The sequence below is a fragment of the Natrix helvetica genome, assembly GCF_964273705.1.
Source record: "Natrix helvetica genome assembly, chromosome: 3".
In the NCBI taxonomy this organism is placed as follows: Eukaryota; Metazoa; Chordata; class Lepidosauria; order Squamata; family Natricidae; genus Natrix; species Natrix helvetica.
In genome coordinates, this window is record NC_138549.1 from 13,648,212 (window position 1) to 13,664,095 (window position 15,884).

Consider the following 15,884-nt stretch of genomic DNA (forward strand, 5'->3'; position numbering starts at 1 on the left):
AGATTGTGCTGAAATTGACAGACTAACTTTAAAAATAAAAGATAAAGAAGACGCAGAATATTACTTGATATGGAATAGATTTTACGAGTGGTTAGATATAAGAAGTAGAAATTAGAGGAAGAAAGACTATGAATGTATGTATGTATTAAAAATAAAGTGGTTTACAACTACAATCCTGTCAGTATAGCTAACAAAAATGTAAATAAGCTAATATAAAAGATTCTCAGTTAAAATTACTTAGTTATATTATTACTATTGTTATTAGTACATGTGTTTATTACTGTATTTTCTCTGATTCTTTTTTTATTTTTGTAAATGGCATACCCTGACAATACACTGTATTCAAAATGTTTATGAATGATTTTTTTTTTAAAAAAAAGACTTTCTCTAGAGAGGTCAGAAGAGGGATAGAGAGGGCCACAGCTTGTGAAGAACAGTTTGAGGATACAAGAAGTCGCTTCAAAGGTTAATCCTGCAGGAGATGCCTTCTTAATTGCACTGCTCTGTGGGATTTAGTCCAGAAAGGCCTCAGTTCCTGTCTGTAAGGATTATTATATTCATGGACCAACTCTTGTTTTAGTGTTCTGATTGATTTCTAAAACTACAAACAATAGGTACCTGTATTTTTTGGAGTATAAGACACACCGGAGTATAAGACGCACCAAGATTTTGAAGAGGCAAATTTTTTTAAAAGGTTTTTGCGCTCTGCAGACCTCCCAAAAACAGTCTATTTTTTAAAGGGCATAATAGCCTTTAGGAGGCTTGTACAGTGCTCCTGGGTGACGGGGTGGGGGGCAAAACCAAGCAAAAAATGGCCCGTTTTTTGTCAAAAAAAAAGGGCATGCACAGCCTTTAGGAGGCTTATAGAGTGCTCCTGGGGATTGCGGGGGGGGGGGGCAAAATTGAGCAAAAAAGGGCCCGTTTTTCACTCATTTCTGCCCTCCCCAGCCCCCAGGATCTCTCTGAAAGCCTCCTAAAGGCTATGCATGGCCATTTTGGTGAAGGGGGTGGGGTTTCGGGAGGCCAAAAATGTTGTATTCAGTGTATAAAATGCACCCAGATTTTCACCCTCTGTTTTGAGGGGAAAAGGTGCGCCTATACTCTGAAAAATACGGTAGGTTCTTAAATCCCTTAAGATGTCAGGAGAGACAGGACATAAACAGTGGATGCCTCTGCTGTTCTTGAAACAACCTACAAAGACTAGTTAAGGTAATGTGGATGAATAACTGTTGACATTCTCTTCTTTGGTGTCTTCCTCCTCCTCTTTTTAGGAGCAATACAGCGATATGAGAATCAGTATAAATCAGAAACCAGGCAGCAGTCGTAACTTTGGATTTGCCGTGTCCCAGAATCCTTCTGGTGTCTTCGTCAAATCAATAGAAGAAGGTAAACACCAGTATTTAACTCTTGCAAACTCCTAACTTTTTTGGGAAAGGAAAGAAAAGGAAGGGAAGAAAAGGGAAGGAAAGAAGGGGAGTGGGAGGGGAAAGGAAGGGAAATGGGAAAGGGAAAGAAAGGGGAAAGGAAAGGGAAGGAAAGGGGAAAGGAAAGGGAAGGAAAGGGGAACGGAAGGGAATGGAAAGGAAAGAAGGTGAGTGGGAGGGGAAAGGAAGAGAAAGGAAGGGAAGGGAAAGGAAAGGAAAGGAAAGATTCAACTTGAAAGAATGAAAAATGTATAGAGACTATGGACATGCCAAGATGACTTGCTGTAAGGCAGGGGTGTCCAAACTTGGGAACTTTTAAGACTTGTGGACTTCAACTCCCAGAATTCCCCAGCCAGCATGGCTGGCTGGGGAATTCTGGGAGTTGAAGTCCACAAGTCTTAAAGTTCCCAAGTTTGGACACCCCTGCTCTAAGGCTTTGCAGGTTCCTTCTTATCGAACAGTTTGATATTAACATTCAACTGCAGGACCATCTCATCTCCTAACAGGTTTTACTCTAGACATCAGGGCAATGCAGGAAATTCTGGGCTAACTTTCCAGCCTGGAATGCCCCATTCCAACATCGATCTTCGCTTACAAAAGGCTTTCTTTTACTTCAGAAGAAACGCCCCTTCCTTAGTGTCGCAGAAATCTTCATGGCACCATCCAGCATTCCAAAGGGGCACTTTGCAAAGGGATGCCCGCTTGAGCCCAGAGCATTACTTCATCGTCACCTCCTTCCCACACCTGCTCCAAAGGGCACCCACTCAGGCAGCCTTCCCTGCAATCCCTAACCTCTGAAAGGAGGCAGCTGCCTTGAGGCTTTAGGAGAGAGGCTTTGCTTGCACGAACATGCTCTGCGGAATCTGACTCTGGATATTTGGAGGTCTTAGGCGCAGTGGTGGGATTCAAATAATTTAACAACTGGTTCTATGCTCTAGAAACCAGCTGGGTAGGCGTGGCTCGGTGGTCATGTGACCCGGGGGGACGTGGCCAACTCAATGTCACTCACATTGATGGGCGCTTTGCCTTAGCTGTTACAATGTAATAAGGGTTAACCAGAGAGGCAGTTTCTGTAAGCAGGGCGATAAAGATGAGGCTAGAAACAACACCAGAATATTTCCTTCCTGCCTTCCTTACAGGATTAGCCCTGTAAATTGGGGAAAAAAACAAAAATATTTCTTCCAACAACCGGTTCTCCGAACTGCTTAGAAAATTAACAACCGGTTCTCCCGAATAGGTGCGAACCGGCTAAATCACACCGCTGCTTATATGGCTTCATTGCAGAGGTGGGTTCCTACTGGTTCGGACCGGTTCGATTGAACGAGTAGTAACTTCGCGTCCTGGGTTACTGGAACCGCCGGCAACCCAGGCCTGCCACGCCCCCATACTGGTTCTCTTATGGCGGCGCCATCTTGATTTTCGTACGCAGAACAATTTTCACTGGAGAAATGTCATTTTCCCCCCTTTTCTAATGTTTTGCACATGCGCAGACCTTTTTAGTTGCAAATGCGCATGTGCATGGAACCGCCAATAATCCCGGCAGCAAGCCACCTTCATTGGTTTTTCTCTCAATAGGAAGCCCTGCAGATTTTTGCCAGTTAAAAGTTGGGGATGAAATCCTATCCCTTGGGGGCACCGGCATTACACACCTGGAGCAGGGCGAGTGGGAAGCAGCCATCAACCGGGCCTTGGAAAATGGACACCTCATCATGGACGTGAGGCGGCATGGGAAGAAGGGTGCGTGTTTAATTACACTGAGGGCAGTGCGAATTGTCTCCTTGCTATGTTGTATTATGGTGGGTGACTTCTGAATTCTTAACAGGCTTCAGTAAGAGCTGGTGGTTCGTTTCCATTAAAAAGTATCTGCGGTTCGTATTTCTGCTTTTGTAAAAAAAAATACAAAGTATCTGTGGCAAGAAATATATTTATTATCTTGTCATCGTTGCATGAATTGCAGTGTAACTCGTGGGTTGAGCAAGTTTACTTTCTAGGAATTGGGAAGTCATATCCTGAAGTAAAGATGTTCCTGGAAAGGATGGATCGCAATGTGCTTTGATTTTGTCTATTCATTAGATAGGGACGCGGTGGCTCAGTGGCTAAGACGCTGAGCTTGTCGATCAGAAAGGTTGACAATTTGGCGGTTCGAATCCCCAGTGCTGCATAACGGAGTGAGCTCCCGTTACTTGTCCCAGCTTCTGCCATCCTAGCAATTTCAAAAGCATATAAAAAATACGTAGCAAAATAGGAACCACCTTTGGTGGAAGGGTAACAGCATTCCGTGCACCTTCGGCATTTAGTCATGACCATGGAAACGTCTTCGGACAGCGCTGGCTCTTCCACTTTGAAACGGAGATGAACACCGCCCCCTAGAGTCGGGAACGACTAGCACATATGTGCGAGGAGAACCTTTACCTTTATTCATTGGATATGTGTGAAGATGGGTGTCAAACTCAATTTCATTGAGGGCTACCTCAGGATTGTGTTTGACCTTGGGAGGGGGAGGATGTGACCAGTTTGATGTCATTCGTATAGGGGGTGCCTGTGATGGCCTGAGTGCTCTGCTAGCAAAAACAGGTTCCCGAGCTCTGTTTCCGGCTGCAATGGTCTCCTGCAACCCTCCGACAGTGAAAATGATGCTCACGAGGACCCCACACAGTCCTCCCGAGCTCTGTTTTTGCTGGCAGAGACACCGCGGGCCGGTCCTTCGCTATTTCCAGGACAGCCCCATGGTCCAGATCTAAATACCCTGTGACCCAGATCTTCTCTAAGACTCCTCTGCTCTAAGATCCACTTCACTTCCCAACGTTTTGAAATTATTCTAATTTAAAATAAAGTTGCTGTTAGTAAACTTGCTGTTTGTTGTGCAAGCTTTTGACTAATTCTTGCTTTGGGGACAAAGCGGTCTATAGAATCGTTGCTGTTAGTAAACTTGCTGTTTATTGTGCACTCTTTTGACTAACTCCTTGCTTTGGGGAAAAGGCGGTCTCTCATAAAAAGCCCTCACAGGTTATTCCACATTAACATCCCAAATCACTCCTTCCTTCTCCTGTCCTCTATTATATATATATTTTCCCCTCCTCTTTTTGTGTTGTTGGGATGTATTTTTGTCAGTTCCCTGTACACGTTGACATTCCCCCTGTCTCCTTTTTCAATTTCTTTTGATCTCCACATATCAATCAGATTGGGGCAAAGACCAGCCTTTCCCGCCATTTGCAAGGCACAAAATCCTCAATCTTACCAGTATGGCTACCAACATTATAGGTACACCTGAAAACAAATGGATTGATGCCACATCAGGAGACCGCACTTCGACACAAAGTCAACAGACGCCAGAAAAGGAGGTGCACAGCCATTTGAAGAATGATGTAAGTATGGACGTGTGTTCCTCCAGAAGAAAGTGTTTTCAACTTCTAGTCATGGCGATTACAAGGCGTAATACTGTCCCTTTTACCCTTAAATCTGGATGTGTATCATGTCCTTCTGTAGGGGTATTTATGAAAGTGACCTGGAGACACGGGAATATCTTAGTGTATTTTGAGAGCCATTTGGGGATAGTGGTTAAGGACATTGACCAGGGGTGGGCTTCAAAAATTGCAGCAACGGGTTCGCTGCCCCTTTGCTGGGTGGGTGTGGCCATGGTGGGTGTGGCCTAGTCAGCTTCCTGCACCACGGTGGAGGGACTGTTCTCCCTCCCCAGGCTCCGGAGGCTTTCCTCGAGCTTCTGGGAGGGCGAAAACTGCTTCCCCTGGGGTCCAGAGGCCGGAAACAGGTCCGTTTCTAGATTTCCGGAACCTCCGGGAGGCCTGTTTTCTGCCCTCCCCAGGCTCTAGAGGCTTCCTTCAAGCCTCTGGGAGGGCGAAACTTGCTTTCCCCAGGCTCCAAAGACTCTCCGCAGGCCGGAAACAGACCTGTTTCTGGACTTCCCAAGCCTCCGGTAGGCCCGTTTTCCCCCCTTCCTGAGCCTCCGCGTGGGTCTTGCACTTACCTGGCATAATGAACAGGCCATGTGGAGACTCCTGGGATGGGCGGGGTGGGGTGGGAGGAGCAGGGTGGGCGTGGCCAGCCATGGGTGGCATTTGGGGGTCGAACAAACTGGGCAGAATCCTATCTAGAGGATCGTTCAAACCCGTGCGAACCCCCAACAGCCCAGCCCTGACATTGAGCTAGAAACTGCGAGACCGTGAGTTCTAGTCCTGCTTTAGACATGAAGCCAACTGGGTGACCTCGGGTTCCCTAACATTTCAGCAACTAATCCAAGCAGTTGACAGGAGTCAAAAGTGTGCACGCATCCACAACCGCACAATATGAACCAGTTGCCCAAGCGTTTTGATCGCATGACCATGGGGATGCCGTCACGGTCATAAGTGTGAAAAACAGCCATAAGTCACTTTTTCCAGTGCCGTTGTAACTTTGAATGGTCACTAAATGAACTGCGTTAAGTTGAGGACTACCTGTATGTTTATTGGAGTGGCGCGGTGACCTAGAGGTGGAGCTCTCGCCTCTAGGAGGCTATGAGTTCAATCTAGGTAGAGGCAGATATTTCTCTCTCTGGGCACAATGGGAATATATCTGCTGAACAAAACTCCTCATTGGCGACAGGAAGGGCATCTGGCCATTAAAACACTGCTAGCTCCATTCAGTTGCCCAGACTCCATCCCGCAAGAGATTATGGGGTCGTTAAAAAGAGAGGACTACCTGTACGATCCTTCTATAGAACTGAATTGCGCGTAAAAATTAAAATGCAGCTCTTCTAGGCATCAACTTTCAGAGGGTTGGTAGTTTGGTTTGTCAGAAGGTCCAAAGTCAGGTGTTACTTCATGGATGCGTAAGGAAAGATTACAGTGAGACTAAAGCCATCCTATGCTGTTTTTCCATTTTCAGGGTTCTGAAACAAAAGTCAATGGAACGCAAGATGATACAAGCGCCTATGAACGAAAAGGTAAAACTACCAGGTGTACCTGAAGTCAGGGATCTTTATTAGTTTAGCTGAAGAAAGAGACCAGTTTTATAAACCAGTGGCTCCCAACCTTTGGGAAATGAGGGACCAGTTCCGTGGAGAGAGTTTTTTTCCGTGGACTGGAGGGGACAGGGTTTCACGTGCTGTTTGCATCCTACGGATGGGTCTTTGCTTATTTGCGTGGACTGGTTACTGGGATGCTGTGGATGGGTTCTAATCCATGGGCCAGGGGGTGGGGACCCTTGCTATAAACAGTCAAAAATAAATACTTTTTTAAATTTGCTGCTAATAAAAACATGAGGGACACGGTGGCTAAGACGCTAAGCTTGCCGATCAGAAGGTCGGCAGTTCGGCGGTTCGAATCCCTAGCGCCCCATAATGGAGTGAGCTCCCATTACTTGTCCCAGCTTTTGCCAACCTAGCAGTTCGAAAGCACGTAAAAATGCAAGTAAAAAAAATAGGAACCACACTTGGTGGGAGGTAACAGTGTTCCGTGCGCCTTTGTTGTTTAGTCATGCTGGCCACATGACCATGGAGACGTCTTCGGACAGTGCTGTTTCTTTGAAACAGAGATGAGCACCACCCCCTAGAGTCAGGAATGACTAGCACGTATGTGTGAGGGAACCTTTAAGTTTAATAAAAACACAGTGGGTTTAGAAAATTTTTAAAAAGGCAGAGATTCAGCAAGTTGATACCAAGAGAGGAGGTTTTTAACCTGTTCAGAATCATCTACCTTCCATTTTCATTTTTAACCTGCTGGGCAGGGTGGGTTAACAGTGTCTTCCAGAGGAATGAGTAAAGGGTTTCAAGCTTAAAAAAAACCTCTTACCCTCATCAGGTATATTTGTCTGTGTGCCTAATAAGATTTGGGTTTCTTTTCTTTTTAATGTTAGCGTTTTAGGGGACAACGAGAAGGAAAACATAACCTGTAACCTAACACTAGCCTGCATGTCAGCCAGAACTGTGTGTGAGGGTCAGAGTGTGGTGGTGTGTTTCTTTTCAGCCCAGCTTACAGTACAGCCTGGGAACAAAATTGTAGCCATCCAGGATGGGGTCTTTAAATAGAGACCATCATGGGGGTTGCTCCGTTGCTTAGCGCTGACTTGGGAAACCTCTATAAACTGGGGTGAGTTCCTTCCCAAAGAATAAAATTTGAAAAGGAGTTTATTGAATCCTTCAAGGAGCTCAAAAACCCATGTAGTTACTACGTCAAGTAGCTTTAGTGCTCTCTGAGCTTGGTTGTTTTCTTGCAGATGTTTCATTGCCCCAAGTAGGCATCATCATCATCACTAATGACTCTACTACTGGTGATGTGACCTAGTTTGGGTAATGAAACATCTGCAAGAAAACAATCAAGCTCAGAGAACAGCAAGGACTCCTCATTTCAACCCTGAGTTACAAATAGTTTCCTTTACAAGTGGGTTTAGGCTGAGAATAGCATTGGGGGACAGACAACTCCGCTACAACAGAATTGGCACCCGGACCTTCCCGGCTTCATGTAACTGCTGGTTTTGTTCTGATCTGATGATGCTTCAGTGGGTTCAGGTTAGTGCGAACAGAGCTTGATTTAGGCTCTGGAAAATCAGGTGCCCCTATTCCCAAAGTGATGGCCCATTTGTTTGTATGCATCCAATTCAATGCCTTGTATATAGAGGTAAGGTGGCTCAGTGGCTTAATGACACGGGTGATCGTTTCAGCTCCAGCAGTTTGAGCTCTTCAATTGCAGGGAGGGGTGAGCTCCTGCCATTCGTCCCAGCTTCTGTCCACCTAAAAGTTCGAAAGCATATTCTATGCAAGTAGATAAATAGGTACCAGTGACGTGCGGTGAGTTTTTGGCTGGTGAGGCTGGTGACGTCATCAAATGATTATCATGAAGGGAGGACTGTGATAACTTTGATCTTTGCAAGCGTGCAAGCAAAATGCCCCAGGATCACGGTGGCGGGGACAGCAACTCCTCCCGCTGTGCTGCGGAGAAGAACCACGCTGTGCTCCTCAGCGCCAGCCTCAGATCAGCGTGAGCTGCAGTCCCCTTCATGTTGGCTCAGGAAGGAGGGGAATGGGACCATGTGTGCAGGAGGCTCCTCAGCGCCAGCCTCAGATCAGTGCGAACCACGGTCCCCTTCCCCTGCACAGCGGAAGGAGTTGCTGTCCCCGCCACCGTGATCCAGGGGTATTTTGCTTGCACAAGCAAGAAAGAGATGAAAGAGGAAAGGGGAGAATTTTTTTTCTTTTAATGATGAGAGCGGTGAGGCTCTGCCTCCCCTGCCTCCCCTGACTGCATGTCAGTGATAGGTACCATAGGAGACAAGCTGGTGCTCTGTGCTGGCAGTCAGATTCCAGATGGTTCTGAACCTTCCCGGTTGTGATGCCGACTTGTGAAGCAGCTCTGGGAAAGAAGGGGGCCTTTGGTGACACTGGAGAAAGAGCCGTTCGTCTTTCTCTCTGTCGCGAAGCCAGCTCGCCCTCCTGTGGCGCACCCTGGGAAGTGCATAAGCATGTCTTATAGCAGGGCTGGTACCTTGTCAAACCAAATTACTAGTCTGCAACAGCATTGTGGTTTCCTGGCTACTGTAACAACGCCAAACAACAACAACTATACTTTGGATATTTTCAATAAAATTAGACCACACCACACTGACCTATTTATATCTCCATATTTTTTTCCAAATAGACACAGAACCTATTTCTTTGAAAAACTTAAAAAGGCGATCCCAGTTTTTTGAACAAGGTAAAAGCAATCAGTATTCCACCCCCACCCCACCCCCAAAGCTAACATTTCATGTAATTTCATGAAATCGTGCCTCCCCTGCCTTCTCTTAATCAGCCTGTGGTGTTGGGTTCTATCATGCCAACTTTCTTAATCTCTTTCCATTCTTTTCCTTAGGAGAATCAGGTTCCATTTACAATTCATGGGTGTATCTTTGCGGTAATGGAATTTGTGTGTTCCTTTCCCCCCCTCAAACCTTTGATGCTCTTGATAAGTTCAAATCCTGTTCGTAGCGAGCACCAAATGTAGTACGGAAGATTTTCTCATCCGATTCTCAAGCTTTTCTCTTACATGCTGAAATTTGGCAAATCTTGTGTTTTAGGAAATGACCGGTCTGAAACAAATGATCAAATGTAAAAGTCATATTGATTATTACAATTGGTGTATTGGTATGGAATACCGTATTTTTTGGAGTATAAGATGCACTTTTTCCCTCAAAAAAGAGAATGAAAATATGGGTGCATCTTATACACTGAATACAGCATTTATGGCCTCCCCAACCCCCGCCTCCTTCACCAAAATGACCGTGCATAGCCTTTAGGAGGCTTTCAGACAGCTCCTGGGGGCTGGTGAGGGCAGAAATGAGCAAAAAACGGGCCATTTTTTGCTCACTTTTGCCCCCCCCCGAGCCCCCAGGAGTACTCTATAAGCTTCCTAAAGGCTATGCATGCCCCCTTTCTTTCAAAAAAATGGCCCATTTTTGCAGAAAATGGGCCATTTTTTGCTTGTTTTTTTGGGGGGTATACCCCAGGAGCACTCTCCAAGCCTCCTAAAGTCTATTTATGCCCCTTTTTTGAAAAAAAACCACCCCCATTTTCATGAAAAACAGGTTGTTTGGGGGAGGTCTGCAGAGTGCAAAAACCTTTTTTTTTTTAATTTGCCTCTTCAAAACCTTGGTGCGTCTTATCCTCTGGTGCGTCTTATACTCCGAAAAATACGGTAGCTAGCTAAGGAACAGATGCCTTGTTTCCATGAGGCAATTTTAATCCTTCAAAAACTAAAGGAAGTGTTTTGGGCCAGGAATCTTATATCTGAGTTCTTGAGAGTTTCTAGAAGAGTGTTTTGCATGTCACACGTCACCCTTTTCACCCTCACATCAGAAACTTGTGCTTGTTTTATTTGTTGTACGTGGAATGTTTTGAAGTGCTGAAGACCATATTTCTCACTGATGTTCATGTTATGTATTACACAAGGTCTTTTCTCTCTTTCCAATGTTGTTTTAGCATTGTCTCAGTTTCTTCACAATAATGTTTCTATACAAAAGATGAAGGGCCACTCTTATTCATAATTATACCTTGCCCTCGGCGCTCTTTTATGGCAAGGTTTTGTGCCTGAGGTGGCAAGACCTTCAGAAATGCAGGCCAAACTTCTCTAAATGCAGAATGTGACTTCATCCCCCCCCAAAAAAAAGGAGAGGAGAGGAGGAGAGGGAAAAAGAGGAGAGAAGGAGAGGAGAGAGGAAAGGAAGGAAAGAAACAGCTAGAAAGTTGCAAGTTGACTTCTTTGTCCTTTTTGGAATCATCTCTTCCCCAGTACCAGGTTTTTGAATAAGGAATGGGACTCCATGTTTAATGGTTTGGTTTTTCTGGGGCAGCTGAACATCTTGCTTTAAAAGTTGATTTTTGGCCTTTGTCCCACACTTAAAAGTACAAAAAAAACTTCTCTCAAGAAAATTTATTCCTCACCCACCACCCCAAAAGAGAAAAGATTGCCCAACTGACACAGTTGGAGAAAAAAAGCACAGAAATATCCTTATTCTCCTTGCTGCTTTAACTGTTGTGGGGTAGCGAATATACTTCCATTGGGACCTCAAGTCCAAAGACAATTATTTATTCATTGCAATTCTTGGGAAAGTCCATGCATATAGCAAATGCAGGAAGATCTATTGATTTTTAACTTGGTCTTTAGATAGATAGATAGATGATAGATAGATAGATAGATAGATAGATAGATAGATAGATAGATAGATAGATAGATGATAGATAGATAGATAGATAGATGATAGATAGATAGATAGATAGATAGATGATAGATGATAGATAGATATAGATATAGATATAGATATAGATATACGTAAATATAGATGAAAGCTTTATACTGAAGAGTTGATTTGTATCACATCACTAAGTCTTATCAGCAAGATTACCTAAAAGTTAAAATATAATCTGAACACAGATTATAAATTGGGAAGCAATTGTGGAAAAGCAAAGATGGAGGCCAACACTGCTTCTCAAACTGTCTGGCATGGGAAGGAAGGTTCAGCCAGGTGAGGGGGTGGCCTAGGCTGTTGAGGGAGGAAGTGGGGAGATGAAGGCTGACACCGCAGGAGGAGACAATAAGAAGTCCAGGTCCATGAAGGAGAACCATAGATTAGAGTGCCACAAAGCAATTTGGGAGGCCCCGGATCTGGGGCAAGAGAGCCAGGGGTGTGTATCCCAATCTAGCCATTCTGGAAAATTAAAAAAAAAGGATTATAAAATTAGCAATTCTTGAAGTTTGTGGCTCTTCAGGGCTGGGATTTTCGCATGAGACAACTCGTGCCAAAAGGATATGACAAAGAGTCAGCTGGAATGCTGGGGCTAAATTCCATTTCTGTCTCCTGTTAATGCTTTTGGATAAACTACTCATCTGTTAGCCTTGAACTTTCCCTCAGTGACTGCGGCAATGATGATTTTAAAAATAAAACCTCGGGTCCCCTTCCTCAAAATTGCTCAAAATTCTAGACGTCGCCCCATCAGCCTACCAAGGCTGGTGTGAAATGTTTGCTTTCGAAGACCATGCAGGTGTGATTGGTTGGGGATTGGGATATCATTTTGCAAAGAAGAAGATGGTTGGGAACGATGCAGGAATGTGAATTCCCCTACAAAACAGTATCCTAGCATTCTTGGAAATCTCCTTCTTAAAACTGTCTTCTCAGAGATTATTTTTGGTATACTAGCACAATAATCAAGGCAGGTACCACCAATACTTTTATTGTTGTCTACGTAGGGCAGACTTGAGTAGAAGGAGGTGCAATGGTATCAGTATGAAATCAATGCAGTTAGCCTTCGACTTACAACCACAACTGAACCTAAAATCTCTGTTGGTAAGCAAGAGAGTTAAGTGAATTTTTGCCCCATTTTACTACCTTTCTTATCACCGTTGTTAAATGATCACTGCAGGTGTTAAGTTAGTCACCTGGCTGTTAAGTGGACCTGGCTCCCTCATTGACTGTGCTTGTCAGAAGGTTGCTAAAGGCGATCATATGACCTCAGGACACTGCAACTGTCATAAATATGAATCCGTTGCCAAGCATCTGAATTTTAATCACGTGACCCTGGAGACACTACAACAGTTGAAAGTGTGACAATCGGCCATAAATCACTTTTTTTCAGGGCTGTTGTAACTTTGAATGGTCATTAAGTGAGCTGTTGTAAGTCGACGACTACCTTTCCTTTCTGTGACCTGAAGAGCTATTTGTCTTTTGGAAGACGAGTCAGAAAAAGGGGTGGTTTCTGATTTGGATTGAAATGGTTTCTTCAAAGTAAGAGTAACAAAGATTTTTCCACTCTCTCCTTGTTTTTGTTCTTTTTTTTTTAATCTTATAAATCATCCAGGAGGCCAGGAACCTGCAATACTTGACGTAAGTAATACTCCATTGTTATTATTGTCAGGAACAACCAGTCAACCAGATGGTTAGGTTAGAGTTGGCATTTGTATCCACCGAGCAAGTCCTTCCCAAGAACCTGAGAGAGGCAGCTGCTCCTTCCCTCTTCTTGACAATTTGTTCTCCAAAGTTTTCCTCTCCCTTCTCATCAAGAGGGTTAGATTGGATTCCGGGTGGGTTGAATCGGAGTGGAAGCTTTATGATCCCCTGAAGGCTAAAACCTGTGGTTGTAGGAATTGGGTATGTCCACTTTAATGAAAAAAAGGAGTAGGGGTGACATAATAGCAGTGTTCCAATGGGCTGCTACAAAAACGAGAAGGTCAAGCTATTCTCCAAACCACCGGAAGGCAGGACAATAAAGAATGGACGGAAAATAATCAATTTAGAGAACCAACCTAGAACTAAGGAGAAATTTCCTGACCGTGAGAACAATTAATCAATGGAATGGCTTGTCTCCAGAAGTTATGGGTGCTCCATCACTGGGGCTTTTTAAGAAGACATTTGTCTGAAATGGTACAGGGTCTCCTGCTTGAGCAAGGGGTTGGACTTAGAAGACTTCCAAGGTCCCTTCCAACTCTACTTATTGACCTGCAAAGGGTTCAGCACCCATGTTTCCTATCAGAAGGTGAACTCCAGCCCAGCATTCTTCTTTTGCAAGCCATCTGCGGAGAACCCTCTGGGCCTGCTAACCTTTTCTTTCATGTTGCAGCTCCCTGTCCCACCCATTACGGCTTCCAGCCGTTGGACTTGGGATCAAGAAGAAGAAAGGAAAAAGCAAGAGAAATGGCAAGCGGAGCAGGAGCGCTTACTCCAGGTCTGGATGAAACTCTGTGGTTGCCCTTCCTGCTAGAGCTAGAGCAGAACTTCCTGACTAAAGCATTTCTGGTTGCTGACCCCCCTTCAGGGCCTCCCTTCTAGGTGAAGCAGTTGAGGATGGAAGCCCTGCCCCAACATGCTACCCACAGGTAGACACTGGCAGGGCGATTCTATCCAGATCCATTTGGCTCCCCATCCAGCAGCAACAGTATCAGTAAATCTGGGGATGGTTTGGTGGCTGAATCTTCTTCATAGATCTTGGAGATCCACCTAGAAGAAGGAGCCAATAAAGGAGGATGTTTGCAGCTCAGGGTTGTGATAAAATCAGGTGCTCGCTTCGGCAGCACATATACTAAAATTGGAACGATACAGAGAAGGCTAGCATGGCCCCTGCGCAAGGATGACATGCAAATTCGTGAAGTGTTCCAAAAAATTTTCTGTGCTGCTGCAATGTCCACACGAAAAAAAATTGGTTACAGAATTATAGCTGAGAACTTGTACCAATTTTTGGGAGATATTTCTAACAATTTTTGGAACATTATATTTACTCACATACTTATCTGCTTTTCACCCACGTAAACAAGGGAGTGACCCTAACAGTTTGAGAACATGTACTGTGTTTTTCGAAGTATAAGACACACCGGAGTATAAGATGTACCAAGATTTTGAAGAGGCAAATTCAAAGAAAAGTTTTTGCACTCTGCAAACCTCCCCAAAACAACCTGCTTTTTCACAAAAACAGGCCCATTTTTGTCAAAAAAAGGGCATGCATAGCCTTTAGGAGGCTTGTAGAGTGCTGCTGGGGGTGGGGGTGGCAAAAACGAGCAAAACCCCAGCCTGTTTTTCACCCATTTCTGCTCTTTACAGACCCCAGGAGCACTCTCGAAGCCTCTTAAAGGCTATGTATGGCCATTTTTGCAAAGGGGGGTGGGGTTTTGGGAGGCCAAAAATGCTGTATTCAGTGTATAAGATGCACCCAGATTTTCACCCTTTTTTTTGAGGGAAAAAGGTACGTCTTATGCTCCAAAAAATACGGTATATTCTTAACAGGGATGTTATTATCCACTATTAATGTCAGTACTATTTTTTTTAATATATTGTAAAAGGTGATGTCTATTGCTGGTCTATGGCTGTGATAAAGATATATTCTATCAGTGATTTTATCCACACATTAAGACAAGGTGCTGTCAAAAGCTTGGGACAAGTAATGTGTCATCCAGCTATGACGCTTGTGGGGGACTCAATGTAATCGAAAAGGTGAAGTAGGCCGGGTGATAGTGGAGCTACTCCACACACAGCACACCGGCACTTACCTCAGGCCCCCACAGCCAGACCATCCATGCCCCGACACCCGCCTCATGGCGGCATCACCATTAGCAACCTTGTGCAGCAGGAGCCTACATGGCCACCGGCCCACTTCTCTTGCTTGCTGGCAGCCACAATGGAGCGAGAGACTGAGTGGTGTGTTGGTGCCACAGCCACGAGGCGAGATGAGGCAGGTGTGAAGGCACGGAAGGGCTGGCTGTGATTAGCCAGTACAGGGTGCATGGGGCAGGTCCACGCCCTTACCTCGCCTTGGGGCCGCAGGTCCACTCCCACACCTTGCCCCTGGAATGCTGCATGGTCTCCTGCCCTGCCACGGGCAAGCAGAAGAAGGGGGCCTCCCGTACATGGGAGAAAAAAAATTAAAACACCCCCGAAAATAAGCCCTAGTGCTTATTTTGGCCCCCAAAAGAAAATAAGGCCTGGTCTTATTTGGGGGGAAAATGGGGATTAAGGTGGGAGGGAGGGTACAAAAATGATAACGAAAGATGTCTACAACGATGAGGCTGGAGAATAACCTCCAAAGTCCCTTCCAATTCTGTTATTCTATGTGAATGTTCTATTCTATGTAAGAGCTGTACCTGGAAAATGGTTGCAACATGGATGCGGTTTGCTTATGGGGTGGTCGCGCAACTTGTTTAGTGTGCGTGCGAAGGGTTTGTGCCGGGTGATTGGGAAAAGGCCATTGTCGTTTCCTTTGGGAGAAGAGGTGCAGCAAGAGCCCAGGAGGCCAAAATGCCTACAACAGGGGTGTCCAAACTTTTTGTGAGGAGGGCCAGATTTGGTGAGGTGAAAATGTGTGGGGCTGATCATTCAGCCTGACATTCTTTGAACCCTTAAAATTAAATGCGAATTAACTACCGTATTTTTCGGAGTATAAGACGCACCAAGATTTTGAAGAGGCAAATTTTAAAAAGAGGTTTTTGCACTCTCCCACGAAAATGGGCCTTT

General features: G+C 44.9%; 1 protein-coding gene across 5 annotated transcripts in view; it reads left to right on the forward strand.

Moving 5' to 3' along the window:
* The window catches only part of LMO7 (LIM domain 7), a 181,085-nt gene that overhangs the window by 146,809 nt on the left and 18,392 nt on the right, over window positions 1-15,884 (forward strand). For 3 of the 5 annotated variants that reach the window (XM_081949423.1, XM_081949421.1, XM_081949422.1), the window contains 7 exons: window positions 1,272-1,386; window positions 3,000-3,161; window positions 4,605-4,789; window positions 6,306-6,363; window positions 9,053-9,109; window positions 12,745-12,770; window positions 13,504-13,608. In XM_081949423.1, coding sequence (XP_081805549.1) covers window positions 1,272-1,386; window positions 3,000-3,161; window positions 4,605-4,789; window positions 6,306-6,363; window positions 9,053-9,109; window positions 12,745-12,770; window positions 13,504-13,608 — 708 coding nt within the window. The remainder of the gene's footprint in view (window positions 1-1,271; window positions 1,387-2,999; window positions 3,162-4,604; window positions 4,790-6,305; window positions 6,364-9,052; window positions 9,110-12,744; window positions 12,771-13,503; window positions 13,609-15,884) is intronic. The other 2 variants (XM_081949420.1, XM_081949419.1) reach the window with 2 other exon arrangements.